The sequence below is a fragment of the Perca fluviatilis genome, chromosome 18 (genome assembly GCF_010015445.1).
Source record: "Perca fluviatilis chromosome 18, GENO_Pfluv_1.0, whole genome shotgun sequence".
Lineage (NCBI taxonomy): Eukaryota > Metazoa > Chordata > Actinopteri > Perciformes > Percidae > Perca > Perca fluviatilis.
In genome coordinates this window covers 36,188,718-36,208,431 of record NC_053129.1, presented here as the reverse complement: position 1 = coordinate 36,208,431, position 19,714 = coordinate 36,188,718, and the positions used below count along the sequence as shown (strand labels likewise).

General features: G+C 44.3%; 1 protein-coding gene across 1 annotated transcript in view; it reads left to right on the top strand.

Annotated features, from left to right (window-relative positions):
- The first annotated feature begins 6,014 nt into the window (after positions 1–6,014).
- Positions 6,015–19,714, top strand: part of LOC120546465 (pollen-specific leucine-rich repeat extensin-like protein 3) — a 19,389-nt gene continuing 5,689 nt past the window's right edge. Inside the window, exon 1 of the mRNA XM_039781392.1 lies at positions 6,015–6,077. Within this exon, the coding sequence (XP_039637326.1) occupies positions 6,015–6,077 (63 nt within the window). The remainder of the gene's footprint in view (positions 6,078–19,714) is intronic.

Below are 19,714 nucleotides of genomic sequence, written 5' to 3'. Positions count from 1 at the left end.
CCCAAACAGATACGCACTATATCTTACCGAAACCTAAAGTCCCTCTGTCTCACTTCACTTTCCTCCCATATCGCAAATACAATTTCCATACCCAGCATCCCTGAAAACTCAACTACTGACGATCTAGAAGTTCACTACAATCGCTCACTCACATCCAGCCTCAATACTCTCGCACCAGTGAAAACTGTAACAGTTACATTCTCCCGTTCTGCTCCCTGGTTCAACCCAAAACTGCACAAACTTAAAAAAGAACGCAGAAAACTAGAACGCTTACATAAGAAAACTGGACTCACTGTACACCTACAAGCCTACAAGGATCACAGCCAACACTATAGATCAGCGCTCACATCAGCCCGCACAGCTTATTACTCTGGTATCATTCACTCTGGATCCTCCAACCCCCGGACACTGTTTGCCACAGTCAATAAACTACTGAAACCCATTGACAATATCACCCGCTTATTCACCATGGACAAATGCAATAATTTCATCGATTTCTTTAAATACAAAATTGACTACATTCACCAAGAACTCTCTGCGAATATCGCTCCTAGTACAGACCCTCAACCGGACTCATCCCTGCCATTTCACATCACTCTCCCCTCCCTATCAGGCATCACAGAAACTGATCTCATAGATCATCTCAAAAAAATCCACCTCACAACCTGCCCACTGGACCCCATTCCATCTACATTGGTCAAGCACTGCCTCCCTTGCCTCAGCCCACTTATTATGGTTATCATAAACTCCTCTCTCACATCTGGAACAGTTCCCTCCTCCTTCAAAGTCGCCGCCATTACACCTATACTCAAAAAACCTGGCTTGGATCCTGACAACCCCAACAATTTCCGGCCCATCTCTAACCTACCTTTCCTATCAAAAATCCTGGAACGCTCTGTTGCCTCTCAACTAAAACATCACCTTCTTTCAAATCAGTTTCCATGAAACCCTTTCAGTCTGGATTCCGCTCTCATCACTCTACTGAAACTGCACTACTCAAAGTAACAAATGACCTCCTGCTTGCTTCTGACTCTGGTTTCCTCTCTATTCTCATCCTACTTGACCTCTCTGCCGCTTTCGACACCATTGACCACCCCATCCTTCTACAACGTCTTAAAAATCTGGGCATCTCTGGTTCAGCCTCCTGGTTCACCTCCTACCTCACCAACAGATCTCAATTCATATCCATCAACAACTGTCCGTCCCATACCATACCGGTCAATCACGGAGTCCCTGCAGGTTCAGTGCTAGGTCCTCTTCTGTTTATCCTGTATATGCTTCCCTCGGGACTTAACATTCAAAATCACGGACTCAAATTCCACAGTTACGCTAGACACAACAACTATACCTCAGCACTAGATCCATCACTCCTGCCACAGTATCAACCATCACAAAAATGCCTCTCTGCAATAAAAACTTGGATGACTGCCAATTTCCTTAAACTCAACTACAACAAATCTGAAATTATCATCATTGGTCCAAAATCACTACTGCGCTTCCCCCAAGATTTCGCCTCTCCATCGCTGGACATACAGTCAACACCTCACTCCAGATCCGAAATCTTGGTATAATTTTGACCCCACACTCACTTTTAAGCCCCATATCCGTCCATATCACCAAAACTGCCTTTTTCAACCAACGTAACATTGCTCGTCTTCGCCCCAACCTCCACGACATCTGCTGCTGAAACTCTCATCCATGCATTCATTACATCAAGACTTGACTACTGCAACAGCCTCCTATATGGTCTCCCTTCATCTGTCTTGCCAAAACTGCAATACGTTCAAAACTCTGCTGCTCGCCCTCCTCACCCACACCGGTTCAAGACAACACATCACCCCTGTCCTTCAACAGCTTCACTGGCTCCCTGTACAACAGCGCATCCATTACAAAGTTCTTCTCATCACCTACAAAGCTCTCAATAATCTGGCCCCTCCATAAAAGGGGACTGGAGTCACATGTGCAAAACGCTAACTACAGTCTGCACAGCAGCAGTTCATGTGGACCAAACTCTAGTTCGTTTTCTTATCGCTTGAACACAGTTTTCAAAACTCTACACACTTATCCCATGACTTTAACCACAACGTGCACAACACTGTAGATTTACAGCACTTTGTTCAGATGCTAACACACTGCTGTCACAACTGTTAACTGTACCACATTCAAAACAGAATAGATTTCAGTCTGGTGCCTATCAAACACTGCTGATTGCAATTTCAGCTGAAAGCCTAAGCAGGTGTCTAGTTTTAGACTAGTTAGTGAACATATATGGTATTTATACAGAGAAAGTCTCAGAAAGTCTTTTTTTGTATACAAACACCAAATTAGAATGAAACAATTATACACTGTACTGTTTGAGAGAAACGGGTAAAAGAGCAAAGATACAAATATGTCCAGGTAAGATGTCTGAGGGATATATACACAGCTATAAAAAACAGTGAAAAACACTATATCTTTACAGTAGTAAAACTGCGTTCTTACTGTTTTTCAGAAAGTAATGGAGGTGAAAGCAATAGAAACACCACATTCATTTGTATTTAGAGATGATGCAGACATCCAATGTGATGATAACCTGCCACATGATGCTGGAGAGAGGCAGGATTAGTCACACTATTCGTTGGTACTGTTATGTACCTTTAGTTTTTTTCCCCCAGTAATTCCATAATTTACTAGAGACAAAATACTTTATTGAAGAAAACTGCTGATTTTCATTCCTTCTTGTTTACCTTATGTAAAAATTGGTATGCTATACAATCTATATTTTTTCCTTAAACTGTTGAGTAGTGTCAAGTCACTCAAATTGTTCAAACTGTAAAGATGAGAAAGTTAGTAATTTCTGTATTAGTGTTTGAGGCTAGTGTTTTTACCCTCAGTGTGTTCTGAGTGACAGTGTGTGTTATCTCAGTGAGGCCTGTGCATACTGTTTGAGACGTGTGTGAAGAGTTGTGTTGCTGTGAATGAGTTGTGCAGGTGATGTGAACTGTTTAGCTCAGGTGACTGTAGGTAGTGCAGACTGTAGTTAGAGTTTTGCACATGTGACTCCAGTTGTGCCCACTGTCATTTAGCAATCGGAAAAAACTGTAAAGTAATGGAGGTGAAAGCAATAGAAACACCACATTCATTAGTATTTAGAGATGTTGCAGACATCCAATGTGATGAAGAAAACTTGCCACATGATGCTGAGAGAGGCAGGATTAGTCACACTATTCTCTGGTACTGGTACTGTTATGTACCTTTAGTTTGTTTCACCAGTAATTCCATAAATTACTAGAGACAAAATACTATATTGAAGAAAACTGCTGATTTCCATTCCTTCTTGTTTACCTTATGTAAAAATTGGTATGTTATACAATCTATATTTTTTCCTTAAATAAACTATTGAGTAGTGTAAAGTCACTCAAATTGTTCAAACTGTAAAGATGAAAAAGTTTGTAATCTCTGTATTGGTGTTTGATGCTAGTGTTTTTACCCTCAGTGTGTTCTGAGTGACAGTGTGTGTTATCTCAGTGAGGCTTGTGCATACTGTTTGGCTGCACTGAGCCTGTTGTGCAGGTGATGTGAACTGTTTAGCTCAGGTGACTGTTGGTAGTGCAGACTGTAGTTAGTTGGTTTTGCACATGTGACTCCAGTTGTGCCCTCTGTCGTTTAGCAATCGGAAAAAACTGTTAACAATAAACTGGACTGGACTAGAAACACAGAGGCTGTCTACAAGAAGGGACAAAGTCGACTCTTTTTCCTCAGGAGGCTGAGGTCCTTTAACATCTGTGTGTGTGTGTGTGTGTGTGTGTGTGTGTGTGTGTGTGTGTGTCTGTGTGTGTGTGTGTGTCTGTGTGTGTGTCTGTGTGTGTGTGTGTGTGTGTGTGTGTGTGTGTGTGTGTGTGTGTGTGTGTGTGTTTTGGTTTTTTGGGGTGTGTGTGTGTGTGTGTGTGTGTGTTGTGTGTGTGTGTGTGTGTGTGTGGGTTTGTGTGTGTGTTTGTTGTGTTTGTTTTTTTTTGTTTTTTTTTTTTTTTTTTTTTTTTTTTTTTTTTCTTTTTGTGTGTGTGTGTGTGTGTTTTTTTTTTTTTTTTTTTTTTTTTGTGTGTGTGTGTGTGTGTGTGTCTGTTTTCTTTTTGTGTGTGTGTGTGTGTGTGTGTGTGTGTATGTTATGTTTACCGTCTGCTGGACCATGCTGAGGATGTTGTGGCCAGTGCCTCTTCTTCTTCTTCTTCTTCTCTGTCCCGTGCTGGGCCAGTGGGATGAAGGTCTCAGATACCAACAGACTGAACCAACTCCTATGGCTCCCTGCATGATGAGGATCCCCCCTTTGCTAGGCACCTCATGGAGGTATCGCTTGGCAGGCTGTGGAGGCGGGAACTCAGCCTTCCAGTGCTCCAGCAGTCTTTTTGAGCTAACCTGTGTACCTGAGCCTGAGCTGACCGTGTACCAGAACCGCCGCTGACGACTGACCTCCCAGAGACTTTGCCGGTCTCTGGTGCCCCAGAGGTTTTGGTCCCCCGGTCCGGCAACTCCGCGCCCGGATCCTGTAACCTTGTTGGCAGACACCAGCCTTCGGCGGATTGCCTGCAGTCTCCAGCCCGGCTGACTTTGCCTGTCTCCCAGCCCAGCTGTTCTTTTGTTTGTCCAGCCCGAAGGGCTCTAGAGGGTATCGCTTCATCGCGGCCGCCCGGAGGTTTCAGCGTCCTGCTCAGCCATCGGGGGACTCCCGCCTTCCTGCTTGTCCGCTCGGAGGATCCATCTTCGCTGCTGTCCTCGGCCATCCTGTCCCAAGTTTCTCAGCCCTGTTTGACTGTCTTCCTCCGTTTTCCTCCGTCCCTCCTCCGGTCCCCCTCCGCCCTCCCTGGATTGACTTTTGTTTGGGTTTTTTGGACGTCTGGGATCCGTCCTTGGAGGGGGTACTATCATGATTGTGGGTTCTGTTATGTTCTGTTTCCTGTTTTATTGTGAAGTCTGGTTTTCTGTCTTGTCTTGTCTGTTTAACTTCCTGTGTTTTCCCTCCCTTGTGATTGTCCTGATTTGTTTCACCTGTTGTGTCACCTGTCCCTCGTTAGTCCCTTGTTACCTGGTGTATTTGCCCCTGCGTTCTGCCACCTGGAATAACAGGCACCGCCTCGATTAGCGCGTTGTTTTCCGACTGGCAGCGTTCACATGGTCGTGGGATGCGGTGTTCTTCTTCTTCTGTTATATTGGCGTTTGGCATAACAACTTTTTGCATGACTAGCCGAGAGCATCAGGTGGTGAAAACATGGAGGCCACAATAACAAAAGATTTTCTGCTGTTTTCTTATGCGAGCATCCAAACAGTACATCGCCAGGTGTTTGTTTGTGTTATCTGCAGGACAACCAACGGGAAAGGACAGGGATAATGTGTTTTTTTTATACATAGGCCTATTTATGAATCATTTGAAAAACATATTATGTCTGTGTATGTTTCTTGAAGAGGCATTTGTCCACAATAAACAGTTTATTGTCATTAAAATATGTTCAGTGAACCAAAGTCACCTCCATCAAACATCAGTTGTCAACAACACGCTCCAACTTCAAGAACTTCAAATTTATCTCGGGTTCCCACAAGACTGACTCTTGAGGAATGAGTGGCGTTTTTCCTCGATGGCCATGGAGCGTGAAAGGGTTAGTGTCTGTGTTGTCGCTGTCTGGTGTGTGGGATCGTTGTTGTTCGTGTTGTGAGTCGTGTCAAAGGAGTTTGTTTTCTGTCATGGTGGTTAGTCTTGCCAGTCTCCTGGGCGCTTTATTGTAAGTTTTGTCAATAAATTCCCTTTTTCCACCATTTGGGTCCACCCTAGCCTTGTCCATCCCTCGGCACCTCTGGCAATTGGGGGAGGAGCTGGGGGAGGAGCCCAAGATGTCTTGGGGGAGGGAGCTGGTGATAATAGGTGGGGAGGAGCTGGTGATGGAGTGGGGGAGGAGCTGGTGATGTCTTGGGGAGGGAGCTGATGGTGTGGTGGGGAAAAACACTCGGGTTCCCACAGGACGGTGTCGAGTGGTGGCGCCATCCGGATGTCCGGGAGCGCGGGGGTGGCCCCCGTGTTGTCGCTCGGTCTGGTGTGGGGCGTGCGGGGGGTATGTCAAGACAACGCCAAGCACAAGGGCAAGGGGAAAGGGAGCGCGCCCCTTGGAAGGGCCACAAAAACCAGGGGGGTTTGTGTGTTGGTTGTGCTGGTGGGGGAGGGTTGTTTGTGCTGGTTGTGGTTTGTTCGGTGTTTGGTGGTTTTGCTAGTTTCTTTGGCCCCTGGATAGTCCTTATTTTGGGTTTTTATCCACCTTTTTTCCTCATTTGGCCCCGCCTTGCCCCCCCCTCCGCCCCCCTGCAGGGGGGAGGAGCTGGGAGGAGCGCCAAAGTGGTTAGGGGAGGGAGCTGGTGTGCGTGGGGGAGGAGCTGGTGAGTGGTGTGCGGGGGGGAGCTGGGTGTGGGGGAGGGCTGTGTGGGGGGGGGAGGAGCTGGGTGTGGTGGGGGGGCTGGTGTGTGGGGGGAGGAGCTGGTGAGGGAGGAGCTGGTGTCGTGGGGGGGAGCTGGTGTGGTGGGGGGAGGAGCTGGTGTGGGTGCTGGGGGCGGGTGATGTGGGTAAGCCCCGGCAAAGAGAGGGAGGAGGGGGGAGGAGGGGGAGAGAGGAGGGGGAGGAGGGAGGGAGGAGAGGAGGGGGAGGGGGGGGGGGGAGGAGAGGAGGGGAGGGGGGGGGGGGGGAGAGAGGGGGGGGAGGAGGGGGGGGGGGGAGGGGGGGGGGGGGGGGGGGGGGCGCCACACTAAAAAGCCAGGCAGAAGGGGGAGGAGAAAAAGGAGCTGGTGATGTCGTGGGGGAGGGGGGGGGGGGGGGGGGGGGGAGGGGGGGGGGGGGGGGGGGGGGGGAGGGGGGGGGGGGGGGGGGGGGGGGAGGAGGGGGGGGGGGGGGGGGGGAGGAGGGGGGGGGGGGGGGGGGGGGAGGGGGGGGGGGGGGGGGGGGGAGGGGGGGGGGGGGAGGGGGGGGGAGGAGGGGGGGGGGGGGGGGGGGGGAGGGGGGGGGGGGGGGGGGGGGAGGGGGGGGGGGGGGGGGGGGGAGGGGGGGGGGGGGGGGGGGGAGGGGGGGGGGGGGGGGGGAGGGGGGGGGGGGGGGGGGGGGGGGGGGGAGGAGGTGGGGAGGGGGGGGGGGGGGGGGGGGGGGGGGGGGGGGGAGGAGGGGGGGGGGGGGGGGGGAGGGGGGGGGGGGGGGGGGGGGGGAGGAGGGGGGGGGGGGGGGGGGGGAGGGGGGGGGGGGGGGGGGGGGGGGGGGGGGGGGGGGGGGGGGGGGGGGGGGGGGGGGGGGGGGGGGGGGGGGGGGGGGGGGGATGTCTTGGGGGAGGAGCTGGTGATGTGGGGGGGGGGGGGGGGGGGGGGGGGGGGGGGGGCGTGGGGGGGGGGGGGAGGGAGGGGGAGGGAGGGGGGGGGGGGGGAGGGAGGGGGGGAGGGGGGGGGGGAGGAGCTGGTGGATGCTGGGGGGGGGGGGGGGGGGGGGGAGGAGCTGGTGATGTTTGGGGGAGGAGCTGGTGATGCGTGGGGGAGGAGCTGGTGATGTGGTGGGGGAGGAGCTGGTGATGGCTCCCCCTCTCTAGGACACACGGGCCCAGCAGAGGAGCTCCTTCATCAGAAGACTCCTTCACCCAGATGACCACAGAGCACCACAGGAGATCCTTCCTGCCTGGGGTCATTAAACTCTACAACCCCTCCCTCAGAGAGTCACACACCCCCTCTCTGTAATCATCTCGTCTCAAACACTGACAATCACTTCTCTTTTTTATTGCACTTTTTGCACATTAACACTGTACATTTGATCTCTTATATATTATTACTGTATTTTTTTTTTTAATATGTTAAAGTCTGGATCATTTATGTTGTGTGTGTATTTTCTTTGTATATCTGGAGCTGTAACAAAAATAATTTCCCCCTGGGATTATTAAAGTATTTCTGATTGTGATTCAACATGTTAGTCGTGGTAATACTAGTCAGCAGCTGTGAAGGTGTCAGTCTGATGTAAAACTGTTAATCGTAGCTCAGTTGTTACCGTCAGGGTGACTCAGCTATTTGTCTTTGCTAGCACACTGTAGTGATGCACAGTGTTACTTTGGAAATGTAATAGGTTACAGGTTACAAGTTACCCCCATTCAAAATGTAATAGTTGTTATTTGCAATAACTGTCAAATATTTTAAGAACTTTTTGTAACTTTTCTAAATTTCTATTAAATGTTTTCAACTGTTTAAACCAGTCAGTGTTAACGTTAACTTACTCAACACTGACTACTGTCAAACTACTTCATCACTTCAATTAAGATAATAATAAATAACAATAATAAATAACAATAATAATAATAATAATACAACAACATTAATATTATTCAACATATAACCTTGTTTTGTTTGGCAAAACATATTCAGATGTAATATGAACATTTCTACAGGTAAGTGTAACTTAACTACAGTATGTAGGGACTGGGATTCCTGCAGGGTCACACAATGCAAGACTTCAACTAGATTCATTTCATTAAAATGTAAACCGCTAGCTAGCGAGCCACCGCTAGCGTTAGCTGGTAACTTTAAGGGAAGGTCTGCAGATGTTGTGTTCTGTAGAGACCCAGGCCGGGGCCACTCGGGGTTGCTTCTGGGCGGCGTTGTTTCAGTGTGTAAACTTAGTTTCTCTGCAGGTTGATGAAGGGGAACTATCTGCAGCTCTTCTCCTGGGCGCCTCCCTAGGGAGGTGTTCCAGGCACGTCCAGCTGGGAGGAGGTCTCGGGGAAGACCCAGGACTAGGTGGAGGGATTATATCTCCAACCTGGCCTGGGAACACCTTGGGATCAGCCAGTCAGAGCTGGTTAATGTGGCTCGGGAAAGGGAAGTTTGGGGTCACCTGCTGGAGCTGCTCCCCCCGTGACCTGACCCCAGATAAACAGACGAAGATGGATGGAGTCCATTTTCTACACTGTGGTATTAATACTTCTTCCACGATGGTTGAAATGACAACAGGAAATCATAACAGAGTTCATGTCTGTTGGAACCAAAACGTGAAATGTGATTTATGCAGAAGCCCAGCACGGCCATCTTTGTTACTGTGAAGTTAGCAGAAGGATACACGTGAGACTACGTCCAGTTTTCAAACATATTTATAGAAAACACTCATATATGGAAAGAAGATTAATTAGATTATATTCACAAGAAGTATAAACCATGTTCAAATGTTATAAATATAAAAGAAATACCACTTAATTGTGAAGAAAATGTCTTTATTCTTTGATTTATAAATGTACAAGATTTACATTTCTTAAAACAGGTTGAACTCATAAACATCATGAAACCTTTATGGAAATAAATCACTAACAGCTGTTTGGACTGCTGCAAGAAAACATGATTACAGTGAATATCAAAGTCAACACAGTTGATTTATTAATCTTCAACAATCAACATACTGTGAATGAAGAAGAGAAAACTAAATCAGATAAAAACACAAATCTAGACAAATCAATATGTTCAGAGGCCTGTACTATGAATCAAGATCAACATGCCCTGGATTTATTTCGGTTACCTCGGCAACAACTTCAGTCCCGCATAACCTGTGTCACGACGCTGGTTAACAACTAGTTCAATCAACTCAGGGTTTCCCAATCCAGCAACTTCACATAAAAGATCATCACAGACCAATCACAACCATCTACCAGAGACGATATTTACTAAGAAGAAAGCAAACTATAATTCTACATGAATATGAAAAACGTAGACATGATTTTACAGGCAAAACACAATACAGTCGCTGCAAAGAAAAGCCGATGCTGTAGATGTGTAGATTATTACTATTATCAATATCACTTCCCCATCAGTCAGGACCAAGATCAGACCATAATCACACTGGTGCTTTCCATAAACTGTCGTTGCTTTAGCCTAATATTTCAGTTGTAACTCTGGCAGTGGTAGGCGACTGTGAGGGCAAATCAGAAAATATGAAAACATAATTCAAACCGATGTGTGGCATTGGCAACACACGGCTCAACAAGCTGACAAATAACCTGGAAGTAATTCACTCTGCTGAAAATTCTCTCTCTCTCTCTCTCTCTCTTTTTTTTCTCTTTTTTTTTCTTTTTTTTTTTTCTCTTTCTCTTTTCTCACTGTCTCTCTCTCTTTTTTCTTTCTCTCTCTCTTCTCTCTTTGTTTTTTTTTTCTCTCTCTCTCAATTTTCAATTTCAATTTCATGTTGCTTTATGGCGGCATGACAAAAAAATACATCTGTGTTGCCAAAGCATAAGAACAAACATACATATAAAAGGACAAGGAGTAAATACATCTACAAGTAAACATATTATAATTATGATATAAATGCAGATACTAAACAACTTCTGTGCAGTTCCCTCAGAGGGTACATTGAAACAATATATATAAAAAGAATACAAATAACTAAAATAATAAATTAGAAAAGAAATGATAATCTATACATTTCTCTATTTATTGTTCCTTGTATTGTGGCAGGAGAAGACATATTTAGCTGCTAGCCATGCCGTGTTTTATCTTCCTCTAATAAAAAAGGAAGCTTTTGGTCCTCAGTGTAGGTACTGAAGCCTGGTATATGTTTTTCAAATTTTTTCAAATATTTGGTTCTTAAGCCTTCATATTTGGGACATGTACATAGGAAATGTAATTCTGTTTGGATATCCTGGTGGCAGTGTGTACAGACTCGCTCCTCTCTTGGTTCTCTCTCTCTCTCTCTCTCTCTCACTGTCTCTCTCTCTCTCTCTCTCTCTCTCCCTCCCTCTCTCTCCCTCTCTCTCTCTCTATCGCTGTCTCTCTCTCTCTCTCTCTCTCTCTCTCGCTGTCTCTCTCTCTCTCTCGCTCTCTCTCTCTCTCTCTCTCTCTCTCGCTGTCTCTCTCTCTCTCTCTATCGCTGTCTCTCTCTCTCTCTCGCTGTCTCTCTCTCTCGCTGTCTCTCTCTCTCTCTCTCTCTCTCTCTCTCTATCGCTCTGTCTCTCTCTCTCTATCGCTGTCTCTCTCTCTCTCTCTCTCTCTCTCTCTATCGCTGTCTCTCTCTCTCTATCGCTGTCTCTCTCTCTCTCTCTCTCTCTCTATCGCTGTCTCTCTCTGTCTCTCTCCCTCTCTCTCTCTCCACCTGATCTTCTAAGAACAGTGACACCGTTATCAGCTGAGTATTGATTGGTCAGTAGGCGGTGCTTTAACACTGAGTATTGATTGGTCAGTAGGCGGTGCTTTAACACTGAGTATTGATTGGTCAGTAGGTGGTGTTTAACACTGAGTATTGATTGGTCAGTAGGCGGTGCTCTTACACCGGTTGGTCTCTAATCTCCAACATACCATAATGCTCCTGACCAGGTTAGGTGTTCAGCATAAGTTACCACGGTGATTTAACCCGGTAACAACTGATCCACCGTTGTGATACAGGGTATCCCTGGGTTGAACCTGAAGTTACCTCGTTAACACCAAATCCTGCTTCGTAGTCCAGGCCTCTGGTCTCTTCTCTGTTTTGGTCTAGTCTTGTTTGTTCAGACCTGAGGAGATCATTTCATCATTTCTAAGAAGAACATTTATGTCATATGGTTATTTTACAGTGGGGACTCTGAAGTCCAGCAGAGAGCTTCTTCAGCGCTGAATCCTTCAGGTCGTTTCTTCTCAGGTCCAGGTCTCTCAGACTAGAGGACTCAGAGCTGAGAACTGAGGACAGATCTTCACAGCTTCTCTCTCTGAATACACCTGTCCTCAGGCTGTAAATAAATACACAATTACACTATGTACACTTAATGCCACTAATTGTGTATCTTAAATTCAGGAGCCAGTTTTACTTATGTAACCTTTTATTATTTTATTTACACTCTCATTCACGTAAATGCAGTACACTAAGTACTCTCATACAGTACACTAGTACTCTCATACAGTACACTAGTCCTCTCACACAGTACACTAGTACTCTCATGCAGTACACTAGTACTCTCATACAGTACTCTAGTCCTCTCATGCAGTATACAAGTACTCTCATACAGTACACTAGTACTCTCATACAGTACACTAGTCCTCTCACACAGTACACTAGTCCTCTCATATAGTACAGTAGTACTCTCATACAGTACACTAGTCCTCTCATGCAGTATACAAGTACTCTCATATAGTACACTAGTACTCTCATACAGTACACTAGTCCTCTCATACAGTACACTAGTCCTCTCATACAGTATACAAGTACTCTCATACAGTACACTACTAGTACTCTCATACAATTACACTAGTACTCTCATACAGTACACTAGTCCTCTCATACAGTACACTAGTCCTCTCATGCAGTATACTGAATTACTCTCATATAGTACATTAGTACTCTAATACAGTACACTAGTCCTCTCACACAGTACACTAATTGCTCTCATACAAGTACACTAGTACTCTCATACAAGTACACTAGTACTCTCATTCATACAGTACACTAGTACTCTCATGCAAGTATACAAATTACTCTCATACAGTACACTAGTTCTCTCATAGAGTACACTAGTCCTCTCATACAGTACACTAGTACTATCATTCATACAGTACACTAGTACTCTCATGCAGTATACAAGTTCTCTCATACAGTACACTAGTCCTCTCATACAGTACACTAGTACTCTCATGCAGTATACAAGTACTCTCATACAGTACACTAGTACTCTCATACAGTACACTAGTCCTCTCAAACAGTACACTAGTCCTCTCACACAGTACACTAGTACTCTCATACAGTACTCTAGTACTCTCATACAGTACACTAGTACTCTCATACAGTACACTAGTTCTCTCATAGAGTACACTAGTCCTCTCATAGAGTACACTAGTACTCTCATACAGTACACTAGTACTATCATTCATACAGTACACTAGTACTCTCATACAGTAACTATTACTATCATTCATACAATTACACTAAGTGCTCTCATACAAGTACACTAGTACTCTCATTCATACACTACACTAGTACTCTCATACAGTACACTAATACTCTCATTCATACAGTACACTAGTCCTCTAATACAGTACTCTAGTACTCTCATACAGTACACTAGTCCTCTCATATAGTACACTCATACAGTACACTAGTACTCTCATACAGTACACTCATACAGTACACTAGTACTCTCATACAGTACACTAGTACTCTCATATAGTATACAAGTACTCTCATACAGTACACTAGTTCTCTCATTGAGTACACTAGTCCTCTCATACAGTACACTAGTACTCTCATTGAGTACACTAGTCCTCTCATACAGTACACTAGTACTATCATTCATACAGTACACTAGTACTCTCATACAGTACACTAGTACTCTCATTCATACACTACACTAGTACTCTCATACAGTACACTAGTCCTCTCATATAGTACACTCATACAGTACACTAGTACTTTCATACAGTACACTCATACAGTACACTAGTACTCTCATTGAGTACACTAGTCCTCTCATACAGTACACTAGTACTATCATTCATACAGTACACTAGTACTCTCATACAGTACACTAGTCCTCTCATATAGTACACTCATACAGTACACTAGTTCTCTCATTGAGTACACTAGTCCTCTCATACAGTACACTAGTACTCTCATTCATACACTACACTAGTACTCTCATACAGTACACTAGTCCTCTCATATAGTACACTCATATAGTATACAAGTACTCTCATACAGTACACTAGTTCTCTCATTGAGTACACTAGTCCTCTCATACAGTACACTAGTACTATCATTGATACAGTACACTAGTACTCTCATACAGTACACTAGTCCTCTCATATAGTACACTCATACAGTACACTTTAGTTCTCTCATTGAAGTACACTAGTCCTCTCATACAATATACTATATTCTCTATTCATACACTACACTAGTACTCTCATACAAGTACACTAGTCCTCTCATATAGTACACTCATACAGTACACTAGTACTCTCATACAATTACACTCATACAGTACACTAGTACTCTCAATACATTAGTACTCTCATATAAGTATACAAATTACTCTCATACAGTACACTAGTTCTCTCATTGAGTACACTAGTCCTCTCATACAGTACACTAGTACTATCATTCATACAAGTACACTAGTCCTCTCATACAGTACACTAGTCCTCTCATACAGTATTAAAGATACTCATACAGTACTCTAGTACTCTCATAGTACTCTCATACAATTACACTAGTACTCTCATACAATTACTAAGTACTCTCATACAATTACTCTAGTACTCTCATACAATTACACTAGTACTCTCATACAAGTACACTAATACTCTCATACAGTTATCTGAAGTACTCTCATACAATTACACTAATGCTCTCATACAAGTACACTATGTACTCTCATACAGTACTCTAGTACTCTCATACAAGTACACTAGTACTCTCATACAGTACACTAGAATTGCTCATACAATTGCACAGTCCTCTCACACAATTACACTAACTACTCATACAGTACACTAGTCCTCTCATACAATTACACTAGTGCTCATACAAGTACTCTAGTACTCTCATACAGTACTATAATTGCTCTCATACAATACACTAGTACTCTCATACAGTACTCTAGTACTCTCTAAAGTTAATGTGATTTTACACTAAAGTCTGATCCATTTAAGAGATTTTTCATTTTTAATTCCATGAAACTAGAAAACCACTGTAACACTTTACAATCATCTTAATACTGACCTGAGAGTTTCCAGTTTACAGTGTGGACTCTGAAGTCCAGCAGAGAGATTCTTCACTCCTGAATCCTTCAGGTTGTTCTGACTCAGGTCCAGGTCTCTCAGACTAGAGGACTCAGAGCTGAGAACTGAGGACAGATCTTCACAGCTTCTCTCTGACAGACCACAGAGACTCAGGCTGTAAATAAATGAACACAATTAACAACATTGGTCTTAATGTTAAATGTGTCTGAGAGACAGGTTTTTAGTTATGTAATCTTTTTATTTTCTCTACCTAATGAATATATTATTTGTGTTTTTGTGTGTAAGTGACTGATTGGAACAACAATCTTGGAAATTGGTCCATTATTAAATGAGAACGCTGTAAATTCAACAAAAACATAATTTATTTATTTACTTTTTCCATTTATTTTTATTTATTTATTCATCTTTTTGCCCTTACAGTTACCACTTTACTCATACACACTATCCACACTTATGCATAACGTGTTTCTCCAGCTCCTTTCAACACCCTGACCTTGACCACCCAATATGAATCCCAGATCCTTCTACCCAATCACTAATAATACGTCCTTGTGTCTGTCAACTGTCCTGTCCAGTCCCGTCTTGTCAGTTCTTTTATCGTCCTGTCTCACTTCCCTCTGTTGTCTGTCCATCACCTTGTCTCCTTTTATGTGTTATGTGTTACACTCTGTATGTGGTGCTTTAATCCCCCCTTCTATGGATCTAGGGTCTCTCAGTAGGGCAATAGGTAATGCACTGAATGTAATTCTAAATCTGAATGTAACATACTATGTATATAAAAATATATTGCTTTACTCAAAATAAAGTTGTCCTCACAAGAAGGGGGGAGGTGGTGGAAAAAAACAAAACCAAAAAAGAAATGAGAACTCTGTAAGCAGCAGCTGTGACCTGAGCTGTAATGTAATCCTACAGGGGAAATGTGCATCGTCATTGTTGTCCACTAAAAGTTCTGTTTGCTGCTGACAGACTCAGATTATTATTCTAAATATCTGACAACATTATGAAAAGTATCCCTACAGAGATAGACCTTTTTAAAACCTCTTTAAGACCTTTTTGTTTAACCAGAAACAGCTCTGCTCTGTCTCCACTAGCACTAAACCCACCAGACTCCATTTATAAAAACTATACTTTTAGCGTGTATAGAGCCAACATATTTCCACATGTAAATCAGTAATCTATGTTTTCATTTTAACAAAAACTATAGTTGTGATTGTTGGAAAAGTAGAAAGACGAACCAATACGGCTTTTCATAGCTTCATTTTTTTCTGTTGACTTTGAAAGAAGTGTATTTTACGATGCTATAATTACTTTTTATTTATATGGACTCTGGTGGGTTTAGTGAATGTAATATTCGCCGATGTTTTAATGTTAAAAAGGATCTTAATCTTTAAAGTTGAGACACAGCAGGCAAAAACAGAGATTTTTCATGCAGTGGTCAATTTTGAGATTATGGGCTAGTTTAGTCCTTCCATGTGTGTTCTTTCAAGCTGCTATTAAAGAAACGCTGAAAATATCCATTACGATGTTTATTTAATTTATAAGTTTCTCCTGAATTTACCAAGAGTTAGCGTTCCAACACCACATGCAGAGTTTGGTCTGTTTACTGAAGTCTGTCATGACCCGGTATCGTTGTAAAGCTCTGAGTCTCGCTGCCGCTATGTAACCCAAATAAGGGCATTTCCTTTCTATCAGTAACCTAGGGAATGTCCAAAGGAGGATTTAAAGCTAATGATGAAATCTCATTGGCTACAAACATCAGTACACATTAGTCACACATTGGGTTATTATTATTTTTTTTTTTTCCTAACGCTATTTAAAAACACGTTCCGCTGCATTTCCTTTCACACTCCACGCACAATACACACTCAGACACACACACTTAGACACACACACTCAGACACACACACTCAGACACACACACTCAGACACACACACCTACACACTCAGACACACACACTTAGACACACACACTCAGACACACACACCTACACACTCAGACACACACACTCAGACACACACACCTACACACTCAGACACACACACACACACACTCAGACACACACACCTAACACTTAGAACACACACCAGAACACACACTCAGACACACACACCTACACTCCGACACACACACTCAGAACACACACCTAACACTCAGACACACCTACAACTTAGACACACACTCAGACACACACACTCAGACACACACACAAACAGACACACACACAGACACACACACCTACACACTCAGACACACACACTCAGACACACACTCAGACACACACACTCAGACACACACATCGACACACACTCAGACACACACACCTACACACTCAGACACACACACTCAGACACACACACCTACACACTCAGACACACACACACTACACACTCAGACACACACACTCAGACACACACACCTACACACTCAGACACACACACACCTACACACTCAGACACACACACCTACACACTCAGACACACATGGTGTGTCTCAAATCGTGCACTTCTGTACTTATACTAACTATTTGAGTACACTCAAAATTTAACTCGTCGAAGTGTGGTAAATGCAGTGCACTACAAGTACCCGGATGGTGCACTCATAACGGTGAAAAAGTTGAGTGTGGATCGATGGACACTTTCCACACTCAACTGTCGCCATCTTGGCTACGTAGCGGAAGGGGCGGAGCTAACAAAAGGTGAAAAACTTTCGATAATGGCGGCCGAATACGCGACAGCGAGACCCAAATGTAAGTTCAACATTAGTCTTTTTGCTATACTTGTTTAACATGTACGCAACCTGTTTATGTATGTGTGGTTAATTTTGCAGTCAGTGAGGATTTTTTTACCGCGAATTATAACGTTTATTTGCATCGTAATTTGACGTGCTATCAAGCTAGCTTTAGCTAACCTTAGCTAGCTAACAGCGGCGAAGTTACCGATTCTTCTATACTCTTTGGTTTAACCACTGGCAAATCAGTTATAACCTAGCTAACGTTACATGTGTTGTGGTATACGGTTGTTGTTTTTAAACTATCGTCCTCACTGTAGACGATTTTAGCGTTAGTGTGATCTGATAAATATACATGATAAGCTGCCAACGTTAGTAGTAATGTTACAGTACGTTAATGTATGCTATGTTATATCATATTAACAGAGCTGTTTCTGTCCTGATCTGACTGATATAATCGTTAGGACAACGGACAATGCTGCCAACTTGAGGGAAGTCCTGCGTCTGCTGGAAGGCAACGAGCTGGGGAGGAGAGACATAGGGAGTAGAGGTGCTGGGGGGCGAAGCACCCTTTGTTGGCGGCAGCACCCTTGTTGGCAAACTGCGATCAAGCCCCGTATTACCCAATGGGCATTAATCATTATGGTGATAATTATCCAATCAGAGTAAAATAAAAGTTGTTTAATGTAATGATTGGGAGAAGGCCGCATGCATTGTGTAGATTGGCTAAAGATAAAGGTGGGTGGGCGAAGAGCAGGTTGTTTAATCGCACTGATCCAAGATCAGCTTTCTAAGAACGAGTTGAGATTGAAAGAGTGGAATTAATTTGTAACTGATCCCCGGTCAGATTGGGTTGTATCACAAAAAAGTGAAAGTGGTGGAAAGAGAAAAGCGGCTGCTATAAAAATGTCCCGCGAATAAAGAGCTCCGGGAATGACGAAGAGGAGGATGTCGAGGAGCTAGCTAACGTTAGCTTGGAAGAATCGCTGCCTTCTACCAGCCTACACTCAGCCACAGCTAACGGTGGCTAACGTTAACTTTAGCAAAGTTGTTGTGGAAAAAACAGAGATGAGGGTTGGTCATCGAGTATACAGAACAAGGTAATGGCCCCTCAGGTACCATCATCTCTGAAGACCCTGCACTCTGAGGACCCGATTACAGAGACCGTCCCGGAGGAAGTTATACCCAGAGGGATATTAGCCTTTCAGAATGCGGCTAAATGTCCAGCATCTCGAGGGGGGGACCAGGCTGGCGGTAGAAAGACCCGCTCTCTCACTACTAGAGGCTGACCCGACACCTTCACAACGGTGAAACGGTACCACGGAGTGGATTCTATATTCACGGTCCACCGGGAGACATTTGTTGCGTTGCCTGTGAAGTTCTACCAACACACAGCAACGCATCTGTAGTAGGGTTTAGCAAGCTGCTGAGGGAGCTGGACTTTGAGGATTTGATCCTGCGACTTTGCAAAGAAAAAGACAAGAAATTAGAACTTCTAAAGGTAAAAGCTATTATGCTATCTGTAAATTGAGTAGGTTAATATAATCTGTTGTGACCGTGTGACCAGATAATGTACATATTTTGTTTAGTTTATTGAAATGCCATGCATATCAGGACGTATTGCATCATAATTTTGTCATGCTGCTATGGAACCTGTGTGGAGACTTGATTTGTCAAGTACAGTATATATGTTGGCTTTTGCAGTTTGTGAAGTTGCAGCTGACTAAAGTGACTGTTATTTAACAACCTACGCTCAGCTGTGTTGTGTGATGGCATTGGTTGTATCTTCAGTCAATCACGTTTCAGAATTACTATTGTGCTTTCTGCTTGGGTGATTTTTAGTGAGTACTATATCGCCATAGTCTTGAACCATACAACGCTTTGGTATGATTTAATTAATTGTAACACTGTCTTGTGATGTGTGAGTCAGATGGCGAGTACTTGGTTTATTGAACTGGAAAGGCATACTTGATGCCTGCTCAGCTGGACTAGTCATTCATCTTTTTATTATTTTTTATTCGATAGTGACAGTGGATAGGAACAGGAGAGGAGAGAGGGAATGACACGCAGCAAAGGGCCGCAGGTCGATTTAAACCGGGCCGCTGCAAAGGAATCTTTTGACCAGTAGTGATTGGCATGTGATTTAGTGCCTATATAGTTAAGCTGTGCAGTACATAGCGAGTATGTAGCCTACTTCATGGAGGCAGAGGTGTGAGTTGTTTCGCGCACCCCGCCAGCACCCGCGCCCTGCTGGAAATGACT